Source organism: Petaurus breviceps, unplaced genomic scaffold (genome assembly GCF_028583685.1).
Source record: "Petaurus breviceps papuanus isolate PSGF00001 unplaced genomic scaffold, PetGlider_PUasm1.0 90847, whole genome shotgun sequence".
In the NCBI taxonomy this organism is placed as follows: Eukaryota; Metazoa; Chordata; class Mammalia; order Diprotodontia; family Petauridae; genus Petaurus; species Petaurus breviceps.
Window position 1 is genome coordinate 22,355,790 of NW_027187360.1, and position 15,497 is coordinate 22,371,286.

At 35.1% G+C, this 15,497-nt stretch overlaps 1 protein-coding gene across 7 annotated transcripts in view; it reads right to left on the bottom strand.

The window, feature by feature from the left end:
- The window catches only part of DIDO1 (death inducer-obliterator 1), a 70,777-nt gene that overhangs the window by 24,747 nt on the left and 30,533 nt on the right, over positions 1–15,497 (bottom strand). For 6 of the 7 annotated variants that reach the window (XM_069072573.1, XM_069072571.1, XM_069072572.1 and 3 more), the window contains 3 exons: positions 15,070–15,388; positions 14,001–14,213; positions 12,817–13,030 (listed from right to left, as the gene is read on the bottom strand). In XM_069072573.1, the coding sequence (XP_068928674.1) occupies positions 12,817–13,030; positions 14,001–14,213; positions 15,070–15,388 (746 nt within the window). Of the gene's footprint in view, positions 1–12,632; positions 13,031–14,000; positions 14,214–15,069; positions 15,389–15,497 lie in introns of those variants that run through there. The other variant, XM_069072575.1, reaches the window with a different exon arrangement.

Sequence of the window (15,497 nt, forward strand, 5' to 3'; positions counted from 1 at the left end):
TGTTTAACTTCAGACCAAATAGCACCTGGGTAAAATCAGTGCTTGCTTAGACATGGGAGGATGGGCTAATAAAATATAATGCACAGCTATAAAGAACATTCGATATCATCCAACCTCTTCATTTTATGGATGAGTAAACTGAATCTCAGAAGTAAAAAAATGGGTGAAATTGCAAGCTGATCCTATGAGGAATCAGGCAGTGAACACTGTATTTTCAGTTGGGATCAGTTTCACAAAAAGGAAGCTGGATAGGATGACAGGAATTCTCTGGTGTTTGTCATTTTATCCAGAAGGGAATGGCCTATTTCAGGTTAAGCTGGATATCAAGTACACTGAAATGGGTATAGTAATATGGATTTTTAAAAGGCATTAGGATGCTCATCACATATTATACCTAACCAACCTAGCATTTGTTATAGATGAAGTTCACTGGTATAGATAACTCTTGGTGAGGAAGAGTTCTTCTGCCAATATGGAACATCTATTCTGCAACTTTAGTCTGAATAGAAAGTTGTCTTGAGGATTATGAGTAACTTGCTGAAGGTCACATGTCAAGGGCTGAGGTTGGGACTTGACCCCAGTTCATCCTTATCAAGCCATCTTTTACAACTATCATGCTTGCTTTCTACTTACTGTAAAAGCCTGTAAGAATGTGAGGACAATCTAACCATAGCACAGTGATATTTCTAACTTGAGAAACTTCATTTCATCTTACAGCTATTTAAAAATTTCAGCATATAAAAAACATAGTACCCTGCATAGCATGGTGTAGCCTATGTTTCCAAAACTAGCATAACATATAGCAAAAGGCTGGAAATCATACCAAAAATGTGCTAGGTAATCTACTTTCTGACACTGTTTATTCACTTTAAAAGGCCTTTCTTCCTGTGCTTCATCATTCACTCAATTTCTAGTAATCTTTAGGGTACATTGTTTTAAGGCAATGTTTATTCACAATGCTCTGCAAAGAGCAAGCACTTAAATAAATTCAACTGAAAACATTCCTGTCTACTTCATGCAGAACACTGTGCTAATTTATCTTATAACCAAAAATTCAGATAACTATATTACAAAATGAAATTGGGAGAACACAAAAAGATGAAAATTAAGGCACTACTGATAGCACTGGAGGGGAGATGATGGGAGGGGCAGTAGGGCTTGATAAAAGGGACACTTTAAGTAAAAAGAGTTGAGCTTTAAACAGTGGGTGAGAATTCAGCAGGCAGTAACTGTGCTAGCCATGAGAAGTGACTGCCTCTGCCTTGATTGTGCTTAAAAGTATATAGAAGAGGTCAAAACATATTGGGGAAGGAGAGATGATTCAGGATGGGGGGAGGAAGAGATAATTGGGGAAAATTAACAAAATTTCACTACATTTATAATTACCTATAAATGTACAGAATGTTATCTATGTGTATAACAAAAATTTTCTTATCTTTAAATTGTTGGGGTGGCAGGCCCTTGTGTCTATAAACATGCTGAAGTGTGAAGCTACAGGTAACCGACACCCGATTTCTCTAAAATTTCTAGTTGACATCTTTGGACTCAGTTTAATAGCTGAAGGAGGGGGTATTCAATAATTTTACAGCAATTTTAGCTTCCAATTTTGACAAGGATGTTTTCAAGATTTTTTTTATTCTTGAATATAGTATTAAAATACTTTATAAACTAAATGTGCAATCAACTTATCAAAAATCAGAATCTAACATAACATTATAGTCCAATATCTTTAACCTGTATCTAAAATATCTTCCAAATTAATTTAATTTGATCATTCCTTTCTCCATTTTATATCCATCCATTTTTGCAATGTCACTCTAAAATACTGATGCTTTTTTGTGGAAGACTTAAAAAAAATAAAATCATCCTTTATCCCACCCACCAGAAGAAGGGAGGCACCAGGCTGAAACTTAATTAACTCTTATCTACCTTCCTCAAATGAGAAAGAGCTACTCCACACTTTAAGTTTACTTATAAACATTTAAGTCAGTTTTTTGGTAAATGGTAGAAGACTACTGTAATGTGGTACTACAGATTTATGTTAAGTAAAATAATGAAACCTTGTAGGTACTCTTATATTGGGTTTAAAATTTTAAAGATGTTTAAGTAAATAGTGACGTAGACAGAATAGTAGATTAGGTTGAAAGAAAATGTCCATGGATTAATTTTTTATAATAAAGTATTCTTAGAATATGCAAATACCACAAAACAATACTTTTGATAGGCTTCCATTATGAAAGAACGAACAAGTCTGCCATGATTCAGATGTATAGCTAAGGTGGAATCTGAAAATACAAAATAGTTCCATGAATAGTTTAAAGCACATTCTTTGAGTAAAAAAAAAATCACCAACCTGACATTAACTGTATTATTGACTTATTTCACTCAATAACTAATGTGATAAAAATTTTATGAACTTATAATTTCTGGATACCATTTTGCATGCTGCCATAATCCCCTGTTAAACACAAATACAATGCATGGGACTTAAAGTATTAGTGATATGGAAAACAGCCCTTTAGTCTTATTTTAAATTCTTTATAGAGCAATATTTAAGGTTAGAAAAAAGTTCTGGTCTCCTTAGAAAAAGTATTTAAAGTCCTCTGCAATATAAAGTTTTCAAAAGTCTTAAAGAAACCCCTCCCTTTGTAATAAATTTATTCCAATGGTTTTAATTTTTGGAGGTTAAGGAGTCTACAAATCTGGGTAGTCTGCTATTGACTCATTTCACTTTCTAGATCTTAGTTTCCTCATCTAGAAATTGAAGAAGCCTGAAGAGGGGATCTTGCACCCTTAATATTCTGCATCACATAGTAAGGGCTCTAAATATATGCTTGTTTACAGATTCTATGTTATAATCAGTTTATTTTCCTTTAATATGGGAAAATCATTTTTGAATAAAATTACAAATAGCTAACATTTAAGTAGTGCTTTAAAGTTTTGAAAGAGCTTTAAAACTATCATCTTGTGTTTTCACAATAAATGCCATTATTTATCACATTTTACAAACAATACTGAGACAAAGAGAAGTGACATGCCCAGTGTGTCTTAGGCCAGATTTGAATCCAAGTCTTCTCTTCTTGTCTCCAGGTCAAACATACTTTAACATATCTCTTTGAAAAAATCTGCTTTTTATATCTTCTAGTGACAAGGTAAATTAGCTGTAACAGACCATTATATAGTACATAAGTTTACAAAGTGTTTATTCATTTGAGCCTCACAAGGCAGTGGAAATAGGCCAGCTATTCAGACCTTTACTGCCAACTGAGCTCCCTAGCAACTCCTTAGAAAGTATATGAAGATGAAATAAGCTTAGGGAGTTAAGTTTGGTGGCAATATACAAAGGTAAGCCCCAAAGATTATTTGGACTTTTTTTTTGTTACAATCCTACATCAATGAAAAATGAGTACTGGCTGCACAAATTTCAATACTGTATCAAGATCTGCACTAAGGATTTTAGCTCTGCTTTTGTTTCAAAGTAAAAATGTGTACTTAGATTTTCTTGCCCCACTGTAGCAGAATTATGATAGGTTAAAAATCACCTGCTGAAAAATTTTTCTGGCACTGTGCCTGACTTTAAAGTTAACGTTCACTTAAATGGTTTTGATACTTCAGAGGCAGACAAAACCTAAATTAATAAAGTACTCAACCGAAAATTTTGTAAAAAGCTTTCAAGTTTACCTTATGTTAAATAATTTCTAAAGCAAGACAATTTTAATAATTTCCATCCCAACCAAACTTAAAGGCACAAAGAGAAAATTAAGTATTAAATCCCTCTCTTCCTCAAATCACAATGTGTCTTTCAAAATTCAGGATCTATTAATTTATTAAGTAAATGGAATATTCATTCAGGTGTCCCCACTTGTTCAGCAATCTTCTATCAATATTGACCTAAGTGTAGTAACAGATCACAACATGAATTTCAAAATCTTTTGCCTTTATTTGTATACTATAAAAGCTACAGGAATCAAAAGCTAGAATATAAATGGAAAATCTAAGGCAAATGTGATAATTCTATTAATTAGCAGTCTCTTGATTCATCCCTGACTTGAAGATTAATGATTTGTTGTTGTTGTTCCCATATGGTGGCCTTAATATGTCCCCTTTAGTCAGCTCTGCTCACTTGCCTACCTCATAGGATTGAAGAGAGCCAGCAGTGACTGAGACTAGGAGGGTGGAGAACACTCAGAATTAGAGACTTGTCTCAGCTTGAGATGAGATCCCTTTGGGGAGCAGACTCAAGTCCAATAACAAGGGCTCCCCCTGTAACGTCAGTTTTTAAAAGGGAAAAAAAACCCTGAATAAGGCAAAAGCCATTTTGTAGAGAAAATTCACCTGATCCTCATGATCTTAGCTGTTTAATGTAATAGCAATTCCCCAACCTATTATCACAAATGCAGATTACTAGGTACTCCACACTTAAGCAGAAAAAGCCTTTGAATTAGAAACTAAAGACAAAGAACACTTGGTGGCCAACATTCTTGTGACCAGCTTCTTCAGAACTTAGGAATATATGGACTACAATTAAGTACCATACGAGAAAGCTTTCCAGCATGTTAAGAAACTACTATTGTTTATGTTATGCTGGCATAGTTTGAGAGAACTCAGGGTCACCTCCATATCATAAAGCATCATATTAGGACTTTAGTACATACATAGGTAAGTACAAACAGTTAATAATTTTTACTGACGAAGCATAATTATTTTTGAAAAAGGATATAGTATTTGTCTTAAAAGCATTAAGAACACTCATGTTAAGAGCACTACATAAAGTTTCAGTGATTTTTCAAACACCAGAAGAAATACACTCACAATAATTACTTCAGAATTAAACATGAGTAACTTTTTTGGATACACTGAATAACTGTAAAGTAAGGATTGTTGAGTAGGGGAAAAAAACTTAAAAGGGACCTTAGAGATCTAATCTAACCTCTTTTGAGATCTAGGGTGTATGATTTGTCCATGTTCCAACAGGCAGCAATTCAAAGTATTTGAACCTAAGGCCTCTTACTCCAAATTCAGTTCAACTTATTGTACACTACAATTATCTCCAACTGTATTTTGTAGAATTGGCATTCTAAGAATAAATTTCACTAGAGTTACAGGATTTTTAGATCCGTTGTAAAGATGCCCTATGACTTATTGAATGAAGGCAGAATAGCAAGAAGCAAGTACATTAACAATGTTAGTTGAAATAACCACATCCTAATAAGTTAATTACTAGTACCATATTCATTTAGGCCTTTAGCATATTAATTGGTAGTTATAGGAAATGTGAAATCTATTAGAATTATTAGTTCTAGTATAATGGTTTTAAACATAAAATGTTAACCTCTCTATTTTAGAAATGAACAGGCCCAAAAAATCTAGTAACTTGCATATCCATTGCCTCCAAATCTATTTTAAAACCACCCATGAGAAACTTTCTTTTTAATGTGCTAATTATATCATTCATAGAAATTCTGCAGTACATGACAGGCCACGCATCAGGTTTGTATGTCTTTGGTTAAATACCAAACCAGATGGTAAAGTGACAAGAGGACTACATAGGACTTAAGTGTGACTTCTGGAATTTACCTGTGCAACCAGAAGCAATTTCTCTGAACCTCAGTTCCTTCATGATCCCTTCAAGCTGAAATATTCTATGACAACTAAGCTCCTAAGTTTCAAAATCTTAAAACCCTAAGTGGAAATGAAATGTTAAACAGACCCCTGCAAATAACAAAGCAGAATTAGTGATTTAGTTTGTGGAACTCCTAAGAAAGAAACCTCACCAAAAACAAAATGGGAAGTACAAACTCTGTGACTTTTGGCCTTAAGAGATGAGCCTAGGGCATTGAGTCAGCATGTCACTTAACCAGATTCTGGTAAGCTCTTCCTCTATGTAGGGGACCATACTGATGAGTGAGTCCTGTGCCAAGCTGTGAGAGGCAGCACTTCAACCCAGGTTTTTCTAAATTCCAAACCTCTTCTCATTACTTCACGCTGCCTCTCTCAACTTTTCTTGTAAAAATATAACTATTTACTACTCATTCTAAGAGTAGATGCAAGGAATGAATGGATAAACTAATATTTGAATACAGAGTAAAAAAGCTGTGACAAGAGCATTCTTCTTCACAAGTGGAGGGGAATTAAAAAAAATTCTCAATTCACGAAATTTGTTTGCAATCTCTTTACAATTCTACTTAACAGTACTTAAAAATAACCATAAATCAAATTAGGCTTTAGCGAAGGCACTTCTGGACTCAGAGACTGAGACTATTTAAATCCTAGCTCTGTTCACCACCCTGTGAACCTTGGGTCACTTAAGCGCCTTTGCAACTGGGCTGCCTCAATTTGTAAAACATGGAAAACAGCACCTTCCTCACAGGATTGTTGTGATGGTTAGTTAGCAAGTATTTATTAAGGGCCTAGTTATGTGCCAGAAATAATCAAATGAGATCACTCATGTAAAACACACTGCTTTTTATCCATCTTAGTCATTTCTATTACTTCTACAATGAAGGAGACTAGATGAATTTCATGCTCCCTTTAAGTTCTAAATCTGTCATGTTATGAAATCTGCTGTTTACTGGGACAAATATCAAATTAATACAGATTATAAAATAATTTTCTTCAAATACAAGATGGAAATAAAATCCTATTATTTTATCTTCTGAATAAAGGTCCCAGACTGGTCTTCTCTTTAATTATTTGTATGCTTTAGAGGTCTAAAACCAAGGACAAAAACTGATTGCTGAGTATTTTCAATTTTTAGCAGCAAGTTCATGGTGTAATGTAATAAGTATAATTTTAATAAAATGTAGTTAATTGGTTGTTTCAAATTGAATTACCATGTAGGCTTTTAAAACAAGATGCCTCACCCTCTAAAAGTGCTAAGTCTACAAAAACACAAATGTCATCTTAATGTATATTATATAGACACTGCTAAGTAAAATATGCTATAATTTACCTTTTTTTCTTCCTCCTGTATCCCCTTCTGGTTCATTTCTCCTGAAACCCCCTCAACCTTCCATTTAAGTAAATGAAAGGAGCAAAAATTCAGGCTTAAAAGTTTGCTTCTAGCTTCTATGAGTTTAGAAGCTATAATTGAGGGATATAACTGCCTTCCTGTTGATACTACTTTTAAAATGCACATATCCCATTTATATAAGAAAACAGGAAATACTAGTTACTATATTTCTGTGAAAACATCAAAATGTTTTTAAAGTATTAATTTTTAGATATTCCTAATGAAAACACATACCATCTTACTTTTAAAGAAGCATAAGTCCTAAAACAGGTACAGTATAGATTCCCCTTCCCCCTGGGAATTAAAAAATCAAGAAAAATGATTCGAGAGTTATAAAAAGGTCAAATATGTTGATTTCAACTTTTGTTATGGATAATGGTGAATTTGCCTAATTTTTTTCTTTTTCTACACAAAATGCCATTCTAAAAGCTATTTCTTGTATGTCATAAAAAATTACTACTTGAAAATATTTAATTAAGGTCTTAAATCCTCTATCATAAAAAAATACAATCTACCAATGGGGGGGGGGGAACTCAGTGATTATTTAGGGGCATGGTAAGGACCAAAGAAAATCTTAAGTCTTAAAAAGTCCCATGCTCAGCATTAAAGACCCAATGTATCATGATGCCACTCCCCTTTACTGTCTATTCCTTCATTTCCCCCAATTTTGGCCATACCAGTCTACTGTCTCTGTTTTCCTGTCTTTTCTCATTATTCCCTCCCTACTTCTTACTTGCTCAATTCTTTCCCATCTTTTAAAGACCTGCTCAAATGCAACCTCTTCCATTAAAATTTCCCCTGAAGGGGCGGCTAGGTGGCCCAGTGAATAGAACACCAGCTCTGGTAGTCAGGAGGACCTGAGTTCAAATCCAGCCTCAGACATTTAACACAAAAACTAGCCATGTAACCTTGGGCAAGTCACTTAACCCCAACTGCCCTACCTTTCCCCCTCCAAAAAGCTAAAAAATAAAAATTTTCCCTGAAACGCGCTCTCACTCCCCTACCCCAGGCAAGTCATAACTTGGCATAACTTCTGTGAGTTCCTAATGCACTCACATATTACTTTGTGTGCCTCTCATACATATGCTGCCTTAACCCACCCCATACATAGTTAACTCAATGCAATGAAATTGTTTATTATAAACTCATGCATTCTACTACCTCAGTGCTCTAGAGTACTTCATGTGCAGAGATACCCGATTGTTGAATAGAAAAGATGTTGATGCTAGAAATTCCTTAGAATTAATCTAGTTTAATCTCCCTCATTTCAGAGATGATATTTGAGGGTCCCAGAAGTGATCTGCCCAGCTCATATTTCTAGCAAGCAGAGCTAGAAATAAAAACCAAGTCTCCTGTGCCCAGGCCCAAGTCTAGGATTTTTTCAACTATAATACATTGCCCAAACCAATAAATCCCAGTCTCATTCTAGTCAACCCCCCACTCCATACAAATAGCAAAATTACCTTTATTTTGTTGCTGCTAATCAACCAACCCATAATATACACAAACCAAACCTCGAATAAACCAATCAGGTTTATTTATCATGCTTGTGTTTCCACAAAGTATTTTTTATATGATATCACTCTCTGGTTGTTATAGAAGTTTCATTTTCAGAGAAACCTGTTTTAAGAAGTGTCCCCACCCCCAAAGTTATCCTTTTGTATGGAGGTTTGTCCACAATAGATTTCAACAGTGGAGTGAATGTCTTACTTATTCAGGCAACTTAACATGTTCTCTAAAATGCAAAAAAGGGACTCATTGATACACCTTGGTTAACTTGGGACAACCAGAAATCAGAGGCACTGGAAATCTATTTTTCCTTATTGCTTTGCCTCCAGTAGTTTTTTTAAGCAGCCTACATTAAAAAAAAAAAAAAAAAAAAGGAATACTATCTTAAGTTAAATAGAGGTAATCTGAATATCGTATGTAAACTTTAAAAGTTTTCAAAAGAAAATGTAAAATGTTACCGTAGAGCAAGGCTGGACAAATCCTGTGTGCCAAGTTATCCTGGTACCTACTCTTTTCAGCGAAATCTTACCCCAACTACAGAAGCGCACTTCACTCTTCCAGTTCATGCAGATTCACTTTTACTAGCACAGCAACTTGAAAAGAAGTCCTTGGGGCAGTGGGCAGCAGCAGCAGCGGCCAACCCATTAGGGCTCCTCAGAGCCCTCTGCTACCACTGTACCTGCTCCAACTTGTGCTCCACTCCCTGTAACCACAGAGGTAGAGACTGGGCAAGAGGGTGGGGCTGGGCTGGCCTCTAGCACTCCCCCCACCTCCCCACATATAGGGCCCAGATGTGTTCTGGTCAGACGTGAGCAACTCACTCTTTGAACCTTTCCAGATGATTCTTTGAAGCATTTCTGTAGATCTTGGATAAATGTGGGGTCCAATGTCCTCTGTCAAACATGCAGCTTTCCCACCTACCCCCATTTTTCCTTCTTAAAAGCAAAGAAATTCATCTGGTTCCTATATTTTGAGGATAGCTCATAAATCCAAAGCAAAATTTTGAAAGGTGGTCTAAAGTACATTTTTGTGTTAAGCAGTGTGTGTTCACCATGCCAGCGATATGAATAAGCTCAATGAAACTGGGGAAAAGGAAAAAAAAAGTAGCAAAGAAATGTTCCTTTGAGGTTTTAAAGTTCTAAACAACCTACAGAAGGTATGTAGATATCAAGAATTTAAGAAAATTGTTTTCAACTCTATGTCTTACGAAATGATGGGGGATAAAAGAAGTGGAGAAACAAACAAAAAGAAATACACAAACAGAAAGCAACTTCACACAAATGAGGAAAAAAAGAACCACATCAGCAATTTGAATGTTATCACCAATATCCTAAACATAAATTTAAAAACTATTCATGTTAACTGTTTAATATTGTAATATTTTTTGACTGCATTAGTTATTTCATTAGAATAGATAACTCCCCTTCAGATAATTCCTATCAATTCAGATGGGTAACTTAAAGTGTTAGAGTTCCCAAAGGGGCACAGTATGCTTCAGATGAGACTTGAACCCAGATCTTCCAGTTCTCTATCTACTTGCCAGACTGCTTCTGACAATAATTTAAAAATAGACAGCAGAATTAGAAGCTTCAATTTATGGAATCGTTCCTCTTCACAAGAATAAAGTTCTCATCTATGCACAGGCCAGAACACAGTTGCAGCAGCCATAACCCACATTGAACACTGATTGGGGAAACCATTGAGGGAAAATTTTTCAAAACTCCCAAACAAGTGCTTTCAAATGCTAATTTTATAATACCTGCATTGACAGCTAGTAAACTAGAGGTGGAAAAATCTGTAAATAGTGGAAACACTCTGATAATTATAGGTGTTATACTATAAGCTCCCCGCCCCCATCATATGTATAGGAGACATTCTACACTGCAGATGATCTAATTCATAGTTGTTACCCCAAAGAACACACACTAGATCTCATAGTTTTAGTAAGAGAAAAGGAGTCATGGGTGGTCACCAATATGTAAGGAAAGGCTAGAAGGGTTTAGTAGCAGTCACACAATGAGTGATTTTTATGTATTTTACTCCCTGGTATGGTCTTGGAGATTCATAGAGTGTAGGGCTGAAAGAGAATTTAAGAGACCATATAGTCCAACCCCCTTTCATGTTATACTTCAGGAAAAAGTGAGGCCCAGAGGTGTGAGGGTGACTTGACCAAGGTCACACAGGAAGTAGCAGAACAAGGATTCAAATCCAGGTCTTCTAGCTTCAAATCCAATGCTGCCTGGAGTAACAAGAAACATAATAACCAACCTTCCCTTTCCCACCCCATCCCCCTTGTGCCCCATTATCCCTTCTCCATTGACCCCTTCCTCCTCAAAACCCACCTTAGATTCTCCCCTGCCTCCCAATTCTAGCAACTGAATAGTCTTCAGTATATAAACCTCTTAAGAATTTAACCTACTGGTTATTTGAACTTTCCTATTCATTTATGGTAACTGAAAACAACACATGTAGGTGAGATGTGCCTCAGCCTAAGTATATAACCCCCTCCTCACCAGAAAAAAAAAAGGGTAGGTAAGAGGGATGAAAGAGAGTAAAGAAGTATCTAGGACCTCATCTCAACATATAATTCTCCTCTTATTGAATTCTGGTGGTCTCTAATGTCTCTTACAGCTCTAAATTTTTTAACAGGGAATTTGCCCTCTCAATTTTAGAGGAATTTAGAATGAGGGTAAATGGGGGTGGGAACAACAGACAACAATGGAATAAGAAGAGCTAAAATGTATTTTCCCCTCTATGCAGATGGCTTCCTGATATTATAAACAAATTAATAAAACACAGGTGGGTTTCCAGGGATTCAGATATGAAATTCCAGTAGAACCAGATGCAGTTTCAAAGTCTGTCACCAAAAACAAGGTGGATGTGTATTGTGCTTTTATTTCCCTTTGCCTATCCTCTTTTAATTTCCAAAATAACTGTCAGTTTGTAGACTGATACAGGTATATATCATCTGTTGACAAAACAGATGTAAGATGCAATAGTTTTAAGAATGCATTTGAATGTCTTAATTTCATTACTCTGGAACAGAAGGTAAGATAAGGATGAAATTAATTCTTATATTCCAAAAGCTGTGAATTAGAAAAACAGGGCCAGAGATCCAGAAATATTTGAAAATAGAAAGTTAGTTTTTTTCTTATCTTTCATTAATATCCGCTATAATTCAGAAAACACACTATTATTCACTTACCTTAATATATATATATATATATATATATATATATATATATATATATATATATAGTATAATCAGATCTTCTGTAACATTGAGTGTTTATGTGAATAAATGTAGTATATGAATTAGACACTCAAAAATAAATAAAACCCTCTCATCTGCCCGGTCAGAAATAAAAAGTTAAACCTGAAAATCTCTAATATAAGCAGAGTATCATCTCAGGTTATTTGCAGAAAGTTTCCAAAATGTACAAGTTATTAGAACTGATGATTATGTGCTGCTGACATATGCAAAAAATAAAATAAAGTGAAAATAAAAAAGTTAAATGTACTTTAAAGATCTGTGATTTTGTTGGTCTGAGTGCTTTCTTCCCCGACACAGATCCCAACCCCTCTAGGACTTGGTAGATGGTCTGCGAATGACTGGCCAAAAAATTCATCAGCCTATGGCCAATCTGGCGAAGAACCTCTCCGAATTTAGCTAGGCTGGTCCTTGGACAGCAGACATACAGTCCGTCCGTCGCTGGGCCCACACTCTCGAAGCCTTTCCAGCTTGGTAGGGGCTGCCAGAGCTTGCACTCCACCACTGAATGGCATAGCCTTCAAGAACTCAAGGTCACCTCCACACCACGATGAAGTGTTAGAGGACTTTTGTGGAAGAAAGCTAATAGTACAGCAAGAAAATTATTGTCGGTATTGAGCACTGATGAACATGGATGATGTGTTGAACCTATTAAGGCAAAATTTGCTGAAGTTACTATACTTACCACCTACTGAAAATAGTTTTAAAAACTCGATCAAGGACAAACATTCAGCAACCATGTGTAGACAACTGTTTTGTGTTACATGTGTGTGTTTTTGTGTGTATGTGTGTGTGTTCATGTTTTCTTTTTCTCAAAACAAGTCACAAAATACTAAGAAGTGGACTGGACCTTGAAAATCTCCTTAGATGTATACATGTATATGAATTGTTGAAGGTGAAGAAAGTGTTTAAGAGCAGAATAAAAACACGATTAAACTTCCAAATCTTGGACAAGCCAAAACTGGGTGGCTATTTAGAATAGAATGTAAAGGATTGATGAGACAAATCCCTGTGCGATACATACATTTATATAACAGTGATGATGAAATGGCAGCAGTCTTTTCTGGCTTTACTGCATTGTAATTGTGATCGCTTGCCCAGGATGGTGTGCTGCTTTCTGAAGTTGTTTCCTTAACAAGTCCTTCATTCCTAGGTGCTGACACCACAGTTTTCTTTGCAATGTTTTCTTTTTTGTCAGGAGCTGGCCTCTTCTGGACAGAAGAAATTTTAATGCCTGCCTGTATAATCAGTAAAATCTCAATCACTATTTGTAAAATGGCTAAAAGTTATATGACATACTTGAATTCAGTTTTATATTACAATTAACATTTGTTACTATACTGTTCCTGGGGGAATGTTAATTGAGTAAAACCACCATATATCTGAGTGATCTAATAACCAAAAAAGCTAATGTGCTCTTAGGTTTAAATAGATGTATCTAGTACAAAAGGATGAAGTGGCAGTCCTTCTGTACTCTGATCAAACCAAATCTAAGTAATGTGTTCAACTCTGGATGACAAATTTGAAAAAGAACATTCACAAACTGGAACAAGTTAAGAACTCAAAACTATTTTAAAGGAGATGACTAAACATTTTAAGTTATCTTCAGGGTCACCACGTGAAAGGACTGGAATTTTCTCCTTGGCCCTAGAAGGGAATATGAGAAGCAATAGGCAGAAGTAACAGAAAGATAGATTTCAGCTTAACATAAGGACAAATTTCCTCAAAACGAAAACTGTCCAAAATTGGAGTGGCTGCCCCCACAGGTTACTGGAGATGGTCAAACACAGGCTGAGTGACCACTTAATGTAGATGGGATTTGTGATTTTAGGATATATAGATCTATCTATCTATGCAAACAACCTTTGAGGATTCCTTACAATTCTAAATCTCCTAATTTATGACATTTATCCACTATCCATACATTGTGTATACTGAGTAATAATTTTCAATTCCCTGAGAGACAATCAATTAGCTATATTACAGAGCCTATATTTTGCCTCCTTCCTTGCACTGCCTACTTCTCCAGTGCATTAGCCCCTTGACTAGAAGGCAGAAAGAACTACTAAATGTAGTTAGTATCTGTTCCCTATGATGGCTCTGATGGAAAGTTTAATAAAGAAGAAAGTCAAACTATTTAGTTATAACAGTATTAGCTATGAATATCATTTACTTCATTTTTTTGTTTGTCCAAAATAGCTAGCTTACCTGAACACCAGATTTTGGAAGACTGCATTTTTCAGGTTTCAATTTTGGCTTCTCTTTTACTTTTGGTTTTGGTTCTTTGCCAGCAGACAAAAATTTCATGGTGGCTGCAGCATGTTTAAGAATACAATCATTACTACAATATACTGAGTCAGGTTGAGCCACACTGGAACAACCAGGACCAATACATTTTGAGGCACCAGGAGTCTCAATAACCTGCAGATTGAAATGTACAATATATTTAAATAACATAATTGGAATTATAAAAGAACTTTATATTATCACATTTGGATTACTCTGTTCCAGTCAAGTGACACTAGAAGCATATAAATATATTATCATCACCATCATCATCATCACTAAACTTTATCTTCATTTACTCATTAGTTATCAATATGAATCATTCATACTCCTACCCATTTTTTGGCACATACTTCTGCAAATACACAAATAGTCAAAAACAAAATCACATGCAATTTCTAAAGAAACTCATTTATCAATATAAAAATCCCTATAGTTTTAGCTAATTCATTCAAACGAAACCTGTCTCTCACATCTGATACTTAAATTATGTGCTCTGGGCCTCAAAACAAGAAAATCTTATGTGAAAAAAAATTTAAAGGAAAAAGGAAGACACAGAATATAAAGAGCCTATGCCTTTTTTTGGTTAACATATAAAATTGTATTCCAGGTAGTTTTAATTCTTAATGGCCATGATGATTTTAGCTTGTTTCTGGAATTATAATAAAATGTGGTCCTTCCATCTCTGAGAGATTTTGTGATAATGCAGATTACAAGTCATAAGAATTACTCAGAGAGAAGTTTGGTCAAAAAGTAGCAGCAACAGTGGCATACCCATTTTTCTGAATTTAATAAAAAATATTAAATGGGAAATAAGCCATATTTAAACAATATCCACTAAATATTTGCTTACATTTACTAATCGGTAATAAGTTTCAGATAATTGGTTTCAGGAAGATTAATTCCAATGTTGTGGGTTTTAAGAAGCATGAAATTGACACCATAATTCTTTAAAGTCCAGCTTTTAAAAATCTTAAGGCAAAATACTCACAGGTTGAAATATTTTGAGCTTTTTCTTGCCACTTGGATTGGCGGCTTTTTCAATTCTACCCTTGATTCCTTGATCTTCACTGGATTTTTGCTCTATTGTTCCTATACTTGTCAGCTCTGTACCATCAGCATTTTCATGTCTAAACTTAGTTTCCTGCTGATCAGATTCTGAAGCAGTCTCATCCTGTACTTGCAGGATGGTGCAATTTGGACAGATATAATCTTCTCCATTCCTTTCCAAAAGCCTCCCACGAGCTTCAGAAATCCCTACACAATCACCATGAAACCATTCTTCACACCGGTCACAGCAAATCATAAATCTGAAAAATTTTTTAAAAAAATATATCAGATACGAAAAAACAGAATCAAATGACTATCAACTTTATGAAACTGAAAAAAAAATCTCATTTAGATATCAATTAACTTTCA